This window comes from Mustela nivalis (assembly GCF_964662115.1).
Source record: "Mustela nivalis genome assembly, chromosome: 3".
NCBI classification, from domain to species: Eukaryota; Metazoa; Chordata; class Mammalia; order Carnivora; family Mustelidae; genus Mustela; species Mustela nivalis.
Window position 1 is genome coordinate 80,478,796 of NC_139022.1, and position 14,183 is coordinate 80,492,978.

Sequence of the window (14,183 nt, forward strand, 5' to 3'; positions counted from 1 at the left end):
GGGAAACCCCAGGAAACTAGAGGAGAGAGAAGAGCCCCGGAAAGACTTGAGAAGAACCCGCACCCCCACAGAAGTCCGAAGAACGCTGGACTTGAGCTGGGAAGGGAAGGGGACAGGTAGTTCAGGTCAGACAGCAGGTACAAGTGTGTGCACTGGTGACATCGTCAGTTCTGGGATGTGCAGGGGTGGCTGGAGCCGCAGGTGCTTGCAGGAGACGGAGATGCAAGGAGAGAGACATGGGGCCAGACCCCAAAGGGCTTTGTGTGCCAAGCCAGGAACTGGAATTTTATCCCGAAAGCAGTGGTTACCACTAAAATAAGCAAGAAAGTGACAGGCTCTGATTTTAGAATGATGCCTCTAGCGGGCACCTGGAGAAGGCTTTGGAGAAAGGGGCGGGATTAGCAACAGTGGAACCAGCTGGGCGGCAGCCTGGACATTATCCGTGACCTAACCTTCATGCATCCTCCATGTCTTCTCTGTGAACAACAAGGAAAAGAACACTTTGCTACGTATCTACTCCCTATCGTCCCCTGCAACTGCTGTGACAAGTGTTGTGGCAAAAGTGGAAATCTGCTGGGAATTTCTAGAAATGTTTTACTTCTCTGATTAAGGAGCTGCCTTCCCTTCTCTCCACTTCTTCCCACCTGGAACGCGGAGATGAATCTGGAGGTCAGTCCTTTCTAACTTCTTAAGATACTGTACCAACTACGTACTGTTAACTTCTGTTTGGTTAGTCATAGAAGTAACCAAACAGAAGTTTGGTTACTTGGGTTTCTGTTACATGCAGCCAAATAGAGTCCTGATATGATTGGGATTTTTTTTTTAATTTCCAACTTTTATTTAAATTCTGGTTAATTAACATGTATAGTAATACTGGACGCACATGTAGAATTTAATGGTTCATCGCTTACATGGAACACCCAGTGCTCATCATTCCAAGCGCCCTCCCAAATGCTTATCCCCCATCTAGCCCATCCCCCATCCTGATACAGTTGTTATTACAGCAGTTCAGTTAAAGAAGTAATGAGAACCCAATCACCAATATGACCTGAAGCAGGGAACTGAAGCTAGAGGTGATGGGGTTAATTCACATGCTATTAAGGAAGCAGAATCAATAGCACTTGCTAACTAATTAGATATGCCTCCTGGGGATTTTCATCAGAGAGGTGACTTTTCTCTCCCTGAGTTGCAGGATCATGAACCACACTGTCCTCCTCCTTTTCCCCCACCCCCATCCCCCACCCACTGTCTTTTTCTTTCCCAGCATTTTCCCTTCCCCACTTCAAGAAGCTAACCAGGATTTTATGTGTCTTTGTTCAGGGACTTGTGTATAGTTGGCTCTACAAAAGATGTTCCATAAGACAGCCCCTTTCCTGGCTTTTGTTGAAAAATCTCTGTTCTTTTGGGATCATGCTGCTCAAGGAAGGAAAAGGAGACTGATCAATCTCCCCCTTCAATGCCAAAAAATCAAACCCCCAAGAGCAGCTGGAGAGATTTCCTGAGACTGAAAAGGGGTTGTGGGGTGGGGGGCGGAGGGGTGTTCTCCTCTGGTATTCCCTGCCTCAGAGAAGGATCCTACCCAGTAGTGCAATCTGCTGACTGACCTAGAAGTCATCTTTGACTCATCTCTCCTGCATTCTCTCTCATATTTGGCCCATCACCTTGTACTCTCTAGTTTATTCTCTAAATATCACCTGTGTCCCTCTGTTACCCAGAGCTGGGTTTGCCTCTTTGTGGGTATCCAACCAAGAGACCCAACTGGGCCAAAGAACAGGAAAAGGAAGGGTTTCTATTTGCAACAAGTAAAGAACACCAAAAATATTTCCCAAGACAGTGTCTCCTCAAACAGCAAACACAACAAAACTGAGGCAGTTTTAAGCTAAGGGTACATATGCATTCATGAAAAGGGTTGTGCAGTGGGGAACTCAGTGTGTAGTTGAGGCAAAAGTCATCTTAAGGTGGTCTCAGTCATCCAAGTCCCGAGGGCCAGCCAGGGTCAGCATCATCAACTCTCCAGCTCCAGCTGGTCCGGGCTCTGAGTGCTCTGGGGAGTTTGGATCCCGCAAAGATAACTCAAGAATGTGCGTCAAGTTAATCTTTACTTTTGAACCAGCATTGGGAGTTTTACCACTGATTTATTGTCCCTGATATGATTAGGCCCTTTCCCAGCCTGATAGTGGCCAAGTGTTCTACATTCCTTTGTCCACTTAAAATCATTAACTCCTAACATCTATCCTTGTGCAGTCTCCACATCTCCTAAGAAGTTCTGCAAGCAATGTGCTTTGGGCAAGTAGTGCAGGTCAGAGAGAGATCAAGATGTCCAGGGGCCTGCCTACAGGGACTTTGTTAAGTCAAGAAAGCTATGTCTCATCTTTCTTTTTCCAGGGACCTCCAACTCTTTCTGCTTATCATTTCTTTTCAGCTCCACTGCCACAGTTCTAATCTGAACAAACATTTCAACCCTGGCCTGCTGCAAAATTCATCATATCACCTGACCGTCATCCCTAAAATGATCTTTTCCAATTTAGAGTATTTTAGAAAAGATACAGATCTTTTCTAAAGGATTTTATTTTAAAGTAATGTCTACACCCGACTTGGAGCTCAAACTTACAACCCTGAGCTCAAGAGTTGCTACACCAACTGAGCCAGCCAGGTGCCCTAGGATACAAATATTTAAACATCTTCCTTTTGCTCTTAAAATAAATAAAATACCTTCACATGTCCTTCAGCGACTGACTTCCCTTGATCACAAGCCTCATATCATTACCCTCCACTCTCTGCTGAACTCCCCACGGTGGTGACTTGACAGCACCTAGAACATTCTTTCCCTCCTCAAGAACTTGGCCTTTTCCGCTGTCTGGTAGGGACTCCTTAACTGCCACACACATGAAAAAATACACACACACACACACATCCTGGCTAACTTCCATTCAACTTCAGACTTCAGTCCAAATGTCATTTCTTCCAAGAAGCTTCCCCTGACCCCACCTCACTGCCCAGCCAGACTAGGAGCCCTGTTTTAAGTCATGGGGTTTTTCCATAGCATGTTCTCAGTATGTATTTGTACAATTATCTAAGAATCACAAGTTCCACAGAAGTTGGGATAGCATCCCTGCTTGCCCTCTCTCCAGGGTTGGGTAGCGTGCCTGCCCAGAGTGGACACAGGACGGCTGTTTTTGAAAACAAAAATAAAGAAGGGAAAAGAGGGCATCCAGGGGAACCATTGGGCTTCCCACACAAGCGAGTAGGTGAATTGTGAAATTCAGTTCAGTGTAAAACAGTTAAATTCTTACAAAATAAAGCATGAGGATATGTGCATGTGTGATAGAGACTGGGAAGAGGTACTTTCTCCTCAAGGTCTCTGAGGATCCCGCAGGCTTCTCTGTGGATGGAATTTGCCATCCTGTTATAACTTGTAGTACACTTGGGCAGAAATAAACTGTGTGAAGGCAGTGTTCTGAAAGCAGACCGTTTGCTTATTTAGGGGACCTTTCTGGACTCTATCGAGACAATATGATATATTGGAAGGTTATCTTGAGATTTTTATAAAGATGACACTTATTGATGATTGGAAAACATGTTATATAGACTTGGGATGATAATGGGGTGTCACTGTAGGTTCCTGAAGTAATAAATGAATCATTGGTATCTGATATTGATAGTTGCTAGTAGTTGATAGCTGTACATGTATATGGGGACACTGTACTTGCTGCTCAGTTTTGCTGTGAACCTGAAACTGCTCTAAAAAAAAAAAGTCTGGAGTGCCTGGGTGGCTCAGTGGGTTAAGGCTTCTGCCTTTGGCTCAGGTCATGATTTCAGGGTCCTGGGATAGAGCCCCAAATCCGGGTCTCTGCTCAGCAGGGAGCCTGCTTCCCTTCCTCTCTCTCTGCCTGCCTCTCTGCCTACTTGTGATCTCTCTGTCAAATAAATAAATAAATAAAATATTTAAAAAAAAATACATAAGATAATTTAAAAAGATTTTTTTAAAAGTCTGTTGGGGAGCCTAGGTGGCTCAGTCAGTTAAGCATCTATCTTTGGCTCAGGTCATGATTCCAGAGTCTTGGGATGGAGCCCCATGTCAGGCTCCTTGCATCTGCTTCTCCCTCTACTCCTGCCCCTACCCTACCTCTGCTTGTGCTCATTCTTGCTCTCAAATAAATAAATCTTTTTAAAAGATTTTATTTATTTATTTGACAGACAGAGATCACAAGTAGGCAGAGAGGCAGGCAGAGAGAGAGGAGGAAGCAGGCTCCCTGCGGAGCAGAGATCCTGATGCGGGGCTCTATCCCAGGACCCTGGGATCATGACCTGAGCTGAAGGCAGAGGCTTTAACCCACTGAGCCACCCAGGCGCCCCAATAAATAAAATCTTTTAAAAATACATGCTAAAGATAACTTACAAAAAAGATAAAATCATGATTCTCATTCAGAAATAAAATGTACACGATTGGCTCCCCCCACCCCCCCAAATTAGGGAATCTGGCAGATATTAAAACTGGAGAAGTCAAAGAACGGAAAGAACCGACACATTTAGGAAGCAGGAATGGTGCAATGAATGTGCAAATGGAGGGAAAATGAGCTTCCTCCACAGTGGGGGGTGGAAGTCAATTGGGTCTCTGTTGAACAGGGCAGAATTTGCATGTTCTGTTATCTACAAGGTGAAGAGTTACAAAATAGCTGCCAGAGAATCAGTGTCTGTGAAGTGTAAGGGTGTATTATTATAGTCTGCCATGGAAGCCCACATTCTCCCAACACAGACCTACGACAAACCATTCATGTGATAAGGCCCCACAGGGAAAGGTGACCCACTGTGTCCACACAGGCTGTGTTTAGTCCACTTGGGATTGCTTCTTGGGGCCCCACAGAACTTCTGTCTCACATGGTGGTGGTAGATGTAGGAAATAATAGCAGCCAGACATTTCTTCTGAAATATCATATTCATCCCTCAGGAGGGAACAAGGCACTGACTTCCTTATTCCAGACTTTCTTCCTCTTCCTCACCTGAGAAGAGAAAGAGAGAGTGAGCACGCACAGGTGTGCCTGTGAGTAGAGGGAGGCGCAGAGGGAGAGAGAGAATCTCAAGCAGACACCTCCTTTAGTGTGGTGCCCACTGTGGGGCTCGATCCCACGACCCTGAGATCATGACCTCAGCCAAAATCAAGAGTAAGTTGCTCAACTGACTGAGCCACCCGGGCACCCCCAGACTTTCTTATTTTTTAAAAACAGTTTTTTTGAGGAATAAATTTATATACTGTAAAATTCACTTGTTTTAAGCACACAATTCAATGATGATAAATGAATTTATATAGTCATTCATCCATTTCCACAATCCAGTTTTAGAATATTTTCATGAACCCAAAGAGAACTTCCATGCCTATTTGCAGTCGATCTCTATTCTAACCCAGTCCCTGGCAGTTAGAAATACATATATGTATTTTTTTATAAATTGGTTTTTCTGGACATTTTTGTAAAAGGAATTATAACAACATGTGTTCTTTCCTGGCCGGCTTCTTTCACTTAGTATGATTATATTTAGTTTTGTCATGTTTTAGCATCTTTCAATAGTTCAGACTTTATTTCTGAGCATTCCATTGTATGGATATAACACATTTTATTTATTCATCCGTTTATGCGTTTGGGGGTTATTTCCACTTTTTGACTATTATGAATACTGCTGAGAACATCCATGTGATAATATTTGTGTGGAAATACAGTTTCATTTCACTTGGGGAAATACCTAGGAATTGCTGGATCCTGTGGTAAACAGATTGTTTTCAAATGTTGATTTTATTTTTTTTAAGATTTTATTTATTTATTTGACACAGAGAGAGAGAGATCACAAGTAGGTAGAGAGGCAGGCAGAGAGAGAGGGGAAAGCAGGCTCCTTGTTGAGCAGAGAGCCAGATGTGGGGCTCGATCCCAGAACCCTGAGATCATGACTTGAGCCGAAGGCAGAGGCTTTAACCTGCTGAGCCACCCAAGCACCCTATTGGTCTTATTTTCATTCACATATGGTGAGGCCAACTGATCGAGAAGTGATTTCCACTGAAAAGTTATTAGATTGCTCTTTGTTCCCAGAATAAAGGATCACTCCATGGCATAATGGGCCACCTGGGAAGCACCAAGCTGGTCTGGAGCCAGAAAGGGGAATACATGGACAAAAGAATTTATACCATATCTGCAGGAGGGTACCGGTGAGGCATTTAAACAGGATTTTACATCTACCACCACCATGTGAGATAGAAGTTCTGTGGGGCCCCAAGAAGCAATCCTGTTTAAATGCCTCACCGGTAAACAGGTTTAGGATTGGCCTGTTTGAATAATTTCAGGGAGCTCTAGGGCATTGGGACTGTTTCAAGTTGTCCTGTACTTGCCTTAAGGTGATTAGGACAGAGTAATAATGGCTTTTAGAAGTGAGAGTTCCACAAAGGAAATAGTTGGGGCACTGGCTTTGGATTGGTTGGTTTGCATATGAAAGGCACCTTGTAGTTTATTATCTCTAGGAATTCGCTAGCCCTGATGGGGCAGTCACTCTAGAGTCTGCAAAACCCCAGCTGTTAAAACATTAGACTAAAAAGACATGCATAATACACATATATTTACCTCTTTAAGAAACTGCCAGCCTGTTTTCCAAAGTGGTTACCTCATTTTACATTTACCTCAGCAACATACTAAGGTTCCATTTTCTCTCCTTCGTCCCCAACAGTAATTGTTGTCTGTCTTTTTGATTATAGCCATTCTAGAAGGTATACAGTAATAGCTCATTGTGGTTTTAAGTTGCATTTCTCGAATAACTGACAATGTTAAGCATCTTTTTTATGTGTTCGTTGGCCATTTCTGTATCTTCTTTGGTGAAATAGCTGTTCAGAAATTTGCTTGTTTTAATTGGGGTTTTGTTTCCTTATTATTCAGTTTTAAGAGTTCTTTATATGTTCTGCTATCAGATATAGGATTTGCTTCCTCACAGCATGGCCACTGGGTTCCAAGAGAGAACATTCCAAAAGACACAAAATAGAAGCTACTGATCCCTCTCTGGCCTGGGTTTAAGTCCCAGGATGTCCCTCCTGCCTCATTCTCTTGGTCAGTTAGTTACAAGGTAGCCCAGATTAAAAGGGAGGCGAAGCAAGTTCTTCTTATAAGGAGCAAAGTGCACGCACAGCGAGGAACACGAATTGATTGTGTCTGTCTTTAGAGACTGGCTGTTCCTTTTTCACGTACTTTCATAATTCTCATATTTGTAATAAATTAAACATATGGGTATAATAAATGAAACATGAGTGTGGTGGATGTTATTTTCGAATAATCTGAAGTAATTTTCAAACTTACTAAAACTCATACCTCTTAAGTCAAAATTTCAAATCTAAGTCAATTATTCACTCATTTTATTTTTTTTAAAAGATTTTATTTATTTATTTGACAGAGAGAGAGAGTGCAAGCAGGAGGGTGCAGTAGGCAGAGGGAGTTAGAAGCAGGCTCCCACTGAGCAGGGAGCCCAACGTGGGGCTCGACCCCTGGACCCTGGGATTGTGACTCCAGGGGAAGGCAGATACTTAACCACCTGAGCCACCCAGGCGCCCCTATTCACTCATTTTAAATTGATTTTTTTTTAAGATTTTATTTATTTAATTGACAGACAGAGATCACAAGTAGGCAGAGAGGCAGGCAGAGAGAGAGGAGGAAGCAGGCTCCCTGCTGAGCAGAGAGCCCGATGCGGGACTCGATCCCAGGACCCTGAGATCATGACCTGAGCCGAAGGCAGCGGCTTAACCCACTGAGCCACCCAGGCGCCCCCACTCATTTTAAATTGAAATCACAGAGCTCATCAGCTAGATCCTCTAATTTGCCCAATTTTCTTAATGTTCCTAATACTTTAAATACCAAGCATATATAGATGGTTCCTGTGGTAGACAAACCCAAAAGTGAACCCCAATATATTCCGATCTCCTGGTGTGCATTCTTTAGTTTAATCCCCACCCCTTGGGTGTGGGCAAGACCCATGACTCGCTTTTAACAGATAAAATATGGCAAAGGTAGTGTTATGTCAATCCTTTGATTAGGTCATAGTAATATGGAAAGGGATGGGACATCACTCCCATGATTATGTCATGTTGTTAAAGACTGTTACAGCAGAGTGGAATGAGACATTTTCCTTGGTTTTAATGAAGTGAACAGCCATGTTGGACTAGCCTGCTGTGGACTGAGTATTTTTGTCACCCCTAATATTCCTATGTTGAATCCCAACCCCCAATGTGATGGTATTAGGCAGTAATTGAGTCATGATCAGGAGCTCTCATGAGTGGGATTAGTGGAAGCCCAGAGAGCTCTCGTGCCCTTTCTCTGCCATGCAAATATATGAGTGAGTAGAAGGCATCCGTGTGCAACCCGGAAGAGGGTCCCCACCACACCTCCACCATGCTGGCACCCTGCTCTCTGATTTTCAGCCTCCAGAACTCTGGGAAACCCATCTATGTTGTCATAAGCCACCTGGCATATAGTCAGTATCAAAATAGCTGGAGATAAAGGGGTAATGCTTTTTTACCATTTATTTATTTAAATATTTTATTTATTTGACAGGCAGAGATCACAAGTAGGCAGAGAGGCAGGCAGAGAGAGGGGGGAAGCAGGATCCCCGCTGAGCAGAGCCCCCAATGTGGGACTTGATCCCAAGACCCTGAGATCATGACCTGAGCCGAAGGCAGAGGCTTAACCCACTGAGTTATCCAGGAGCCTGGGGTAATGCTTTTTTAAATTACTTTGTCAAGCCATGATCAGGTATAGGGGGTGGATTAAGACACTCTCCTTTCTTAACACCTGCCAGAAGTTGTGCTTCAGCAAATACAGAGAGCAAACCAGGGAAGAGAGTATCACTGGATCCAGGAAAAGGAAACACAGCAGAAGAGAAATCGTTTGATGGAGAAGGGAATTCTCAGGGTGATAGCTGAGAGTAAAAAACCCACACAGACTGCAGTAGGGGGGTGGAGTGCCATGGCGGGAGGCCTCCAAAAAAAAAAAAGAAAAGAAAAAAAAAAAAGGAAATAGATTATCTAATATGCTTGTTCATGTGGGGAAGAAAAAAAAAGTCTTACTGAGAGTATTTGAAGACAAATGGACCACTTGGGAAAACATTAAAGATAGGTACTTAGAAAACAGCATTTTAAAGATTATTAATTCCAGGAATGATAAAAAAAAAATTTATGAAAATACAACATGTAATTAATAGAACCATCATTAAAGTGTATTTACAAAACCACAATAATACACTGACTGTCTTTTTAAAATGTATTTTATTTATTTATTTATGAGAGAGAGAGGCAGAAAGAGAAGCAGGCTCCCCACTGAGCAGGGAGCCTGTTGCAGGACTTGATCCCAGGACCCTATGATCATGACCTGAGCTGAAGGCAGATGCCCAGCTATCTGAGCCACCCAGATGCCCCTTCACTGTCTTTTTCAAGTTTACTTTTTTAAGTTTACTGAACATGAGGTTCAAACTCACAACCCCAAGACCAAAAATCTCGTGCTCTTCTGTCTGGGCCAGCCAGGTGCCTCAATACCTTGACTATTGATTAATCTAGAATGTCTTATCCTGAAGGAGAAGGGGAGTAGGAAGTGGCAATGTAATAGATCAATTCATCATCTACCTAAGAGGAAGTTAACTGATACCAAATTGATAAATTAAGAAATAGCAGTATAAAAAAAAAGAAATAGCAGTATAAATATATTGGTTGGAAATACAAGGATAAATGCTAGATTAAAGAAAAAAAAAACTAAATTAGTTCAGATTAGGTACCTCCAGGGACTAAGGGATGGATATTTTCCTTAAGATCTCTTAATCCTATTTTGAGCACCTAATATATGCCAGGCATACACCTCCTTCTCCTCAAGACCCCAGTCATCAGAGTCAGTGGTCTCCCAAAGACCTGTATGACCAAACCTTTCATTGCTTCTTCCAAGACCCTGTTCCATTCATGACTGCTTCTTTCATTTCGGTCATGAGTCAGTCTCTCCCTCTCCATTGGCTCCTTTCCCTTTGTTTATAACGGTATCCAAGAACTTCCAGCTTGGCAAACTGACTGGCCAACTTTGGCTTCTTTCCCTGGACTCCGATCTCATCTCTTGGCATAGACTATTGTTGGAATGCTATCCACTACCGATGAGCCCTCGCTGGGCCTGCTCCAGGACCTCCCACGTATGGGTACTTGGCAGGTACTCTGTACACCGCAGCGTGGGGCACATAAAGCCAGCCCTACCTGCAGTGATGAGCATTTAGAAGTCAGAAGTACACTCACCGTGGAAATAACTAGAAACAAGAAAGGAGGGAGAAAAAAGAGTCAAGGGTGACACCAGAAGATGGCAGGGCCATTACTGACTTTGAGAACTCAAGAGCAGAACATCTGGTAAGAGAGGTAAAGAATATGATGCATTTGGTTTGAAACAAGTGGAGTTTGAAGTTTGTCGAATTGAGGAGTAATCAGAGTATTGCGGACAGATTAATCATGATCCAGAAGCATTGACATACAGTGGGTAAGGTTTTAGAAGTAATGTATGCTAGATTCATATTCCAGCTTTAGCAGTTACTAACTGAATGACAAAGCTGAGGAAATTACTTAGCTTCTCTGAAGCTCAGGGTTTTTTCATCTGCAAAATGGGGATGATATCTTGATGAGACAGCGGGCATGACAAATTTGAGATGTCACCAGGGAAAGACTGTATGAATCAGAAAGAACAATTTGGCTATGGTTGGAAGACTAGATGAGAGATGTCAAGACGGCAGGTCAGTATCCCAACTGCAGCACTGCAGAAGATCAGGGATGACAGGCTCGAGGGGTGACGGAGGGAGGGGGCAACTGGGGGTAGAGAGAAATAAGACAATTGAAGAAATACTTGGGAGATAGAACCAGTAGGATGCACTGATTTATCGGCTTGGCGGGGGATGTGGTGTGGAAGAGGATGTCAGGGCTCCACCTGTACGCTTCCCAGATCCCTTTGCCTTTTTCAGGTTGTGCTTTCACTTCTAATAGCCAACACAGGCAAGGAAAGCCAGAACTACCCAGGATTTACAGCTCCCTGAGGGGAACCCTAGCAAATGACTCCTGGTGCAGAAGTAGAACCACTCTCGATTCCGTGCTCATGGTCTGGACTGCTCTGAGTCTAAATGGCCCTTCATGGGATTTTATTTGATGTCAGATACTTCCTTTGTTCCCTTCTCTTCCATGTCTCTCCTTCCCACCATCATACCATTTTTTTCTTGGCAACACTTCCTGATTCATCATTTTCACATGAATCTTCATTCCAAGGTCTGCTTCTGGGGAGTCCATCCTAAGACAGTGTGGTAGTCATTCATGCTGCTTGTGAATTTTTCTACTCTCTATCTTCCGGGCACACAGTAGGGTTTTGCTTCCCAGCCTCCTTCGGTCTGGTGAGAGAGCCAAGCGAGGTGGGTGGGGGAGCTCTAGCAGAGGGGACATGGGTTGCTTCTGAGCTGAGAGCATCATATTGCCAGAATGAAACCCCTCAGAGCTCTTTTTCCTCTGTTGTGTTGACCAAAACTGTTCCAGGGAGTGACTACTTTATCACCCGGGGACCCAGAGTCAGTGTGACAAAAGGGCACAGAGCCCCAGCTCTGCCTCAGTAGTCAGAATGAAAAATAAACTTTCATTGTGTTAAGCCTCTGAGAGGTGGGAGGTATTTGCTGTACAGCAGTATGACCCAGCAAGGCTTTTTTTTTTTTAAGATTTTATTTATTTATTTATTTATTTATTTATTTATTTATTTATTTGTCAGAGAGAGAGAGGGAGTGAGAGAGAGCACACGCAGGCAGAGTGGCAGGCAGAGAGAGAAGCAGGCTCCCCACTGAGCAAGGAGCCCGATGTGGGACTCCATCCCAGGACCCTGGGATCTTGACCTGAGCCAAAGGCAGCGGCTCAACCAGCTGAGCCACCCAGGCGTCCCTGACCCAGCAAGTCTTAACAGAGGAATGTGATAAAGAGAAGAATCTAGGATGATGAGGGTTTCTGACTGGGCTATTGACTGGATGGGGTTAACATTCTTTGGGGTTGGGAAAAGCAATGAGAATGAACTTTCTTTTCTTCCTTTCTTTCTTCTTCTTCTTCTTTGGTTGGGAAATTAAGTGCAGTATTAAACTTTCTGAGTTAGAGATTCTTGTGGAATTCCAAATTGAGATGTTGAGAAAATCGTTGGTTTTGAGTCTCTGGAGCATGATGTGGGCTTGAAGACAGAACCTTGGGACGTAAGTAGTAAATGAGGAAATAGAGATAGAAAAGCAAGACCAAGGGGAGAATGGAATGTATCTGCATTAATGATAAAAATTAACAAACATGCTACGATTGGAATTTAAACTGGTCATTGAGCTTCCCAACCCAGGAAACAGGGAACACATATTCTAATACATGGTTTTCACTGTTGGAAAGAAAGAAGTACATGCGTTCCTTTAAGAAACTCGAGTTCTGAATGTCTCCCTCCCACTAACCAGAGTAGCTTCTGAATAATTTGTCTAGTAAGGATTTCATGACCAAAGAAACTTGGGAAAGTATAGATGATCTCCCCTGAGTATCAGTTCTTTGGGTTAGATCTCTGACACAAATTGAATGGCAGAAAACTCAGTATAGCTTCTCTGAGGAATTCCAAATAGAAAAGAGTCCTGAGGGGTATCTAGGAAAAGCTGACTTTTCTCTGGGAAGAAGCTTTGGAACTTTCCCACCATTCACTTCAGCTATCTGAGTTGTCCTGTGAAGTGGAGTTCTGTGGCTTGTAGCCTATCTTGATCTCCCCGGGTTTGGACAGTGCTGCTCTGTGTTAACCAGCATCTCCCCTGATTAGTAACTGCTCCTGCTTTTGTCTCCATGAAACTTTCCCCATGAGTATTATAATGTCTTCAACAGAGCAGAAGGAAATAATCGACCACAGAAGGGCCTGGAAGTGATTTTAATCACTGAGAATGACATTGCAAAATGACTACAATACTTAGTTAATGTGATGGGTAAGGTTTGATTTCACAGAACAGCAAATCAACTCAGTTCACTGAACAGACATGGTCTTAGGTAAAACACTTGTAGACTTGTTTGGATATAGTAAGTTTTATGAGACCAAAAAAAGAATTCTGTCGTGTATAAAAATAATCAGCATTTGAAAAAAAACAATCATAGGAAAGAAAAATGGGGGAAGAGTCACAAAAAAAGTAGAGATTTTAAATTTAAATACCATACAAGAGCACCTGTATAAGCTCACTGTGACACCATGATTAAAAGTCTTGTTTTAGGGGTGCCTGGGTGGTTCAGTCATTAAGCATCTGCCTTCAGCTCAGGTCATGATCCTAGGGTCCTGGAATCCAGCCCCGAATCAGACTCCCTGTTCAGTGGGAAGCCTGCTTCTCCCTCTCCTGCTCCCCCTGCTTGTGTTCCCTCTCTTACTATCTTTCTCTCTCTGTCAAATTAAAAAAATCTTTTAAAAAAGTCTTGTTTTATAGAGTCAATTCAGTGGACTAATGCATATTTTTGATCTTCATGACAATGTCCAGAAAAGCAGCCATCATCTTTTGAAACACAGGAGAAATGATCCTCCTCCCCCAACATGCAGTATTTAGGAGATTTTTTTACTATTTATTCAGACTCCTGGTTATTTATTGCAGACTCTGTAAATGCTAGTTCTGCTGATGTAGGGTGGGGCTAGGAAGGTAAAAAGTGGTTGGAGACATAGTCTTCCTGACCTTCAAGGTCAGAGTCAGCATCCTCTCCACTGCCTCTGGGACCTTCCTGATTCTCCAGAGGTGCCAGCTGGGCACGCTCTGAGCTCTGTACTGGAACTGAGTGGGAGGGAGACAAGAAGGCTGGTACCCTTGCAGGACTCTAAGACCCAGCGTGGCCGGCTCAGAGACACACTGCTCCCCAACAGCCTGGCTCAGCCTCTTCCCAGAACTTGTCAACTGGTGGTTGGTCCCCAGTTTGGACCCCTTTCCGGTGTGAGGTTTGGGCCACAGCTTGGGACCAAGCAGACCCTGCCCAGGACACATGATGCATTCCTTCTTGCTTGTCCCCCTTCCCTCCTGGGGTCATACTGCTTGAATCATTGAGTTTAATCTGCCTCAGTTGCAGGCTTGGTTCCGGTGCCCTCTTCCTTGATGTTGGGATGAACATCATGGGTGTAGAGATCATGTCAAGATTAGACTGA

At 43.5% G+C, this 14,183-nt stretch overlaps 1 protein-coding gene across 2 annotated transcripts in view; it reads left to right on the forward strand.

The window, feature by feature from the left end:
- Window positions 1-415: 415 nt before the first annotated feature.
- FAM169A (family with sequence similarity 169 member A) overlaps window positions 416-14,183 on the forward strand; it is a 104,263-nt gene continuing 90,495 nt past the window's right edge. The window contains exon 1 of one of the 2 annotated variants that reach the window (XM_082724957.1): window positions 416-669. In XM_082724957.1, the coding sequence (XP_082581083.1) occupies window positions 658-669 (12 nt within the window). In that variant the 5' untranslated portion in view covers window positions 416-657. The remainder of the gene's footprint in view (window positions 670-14,183) is intronic. The other variant, XM_082724956.1, reaches the window with a different exon arrangement.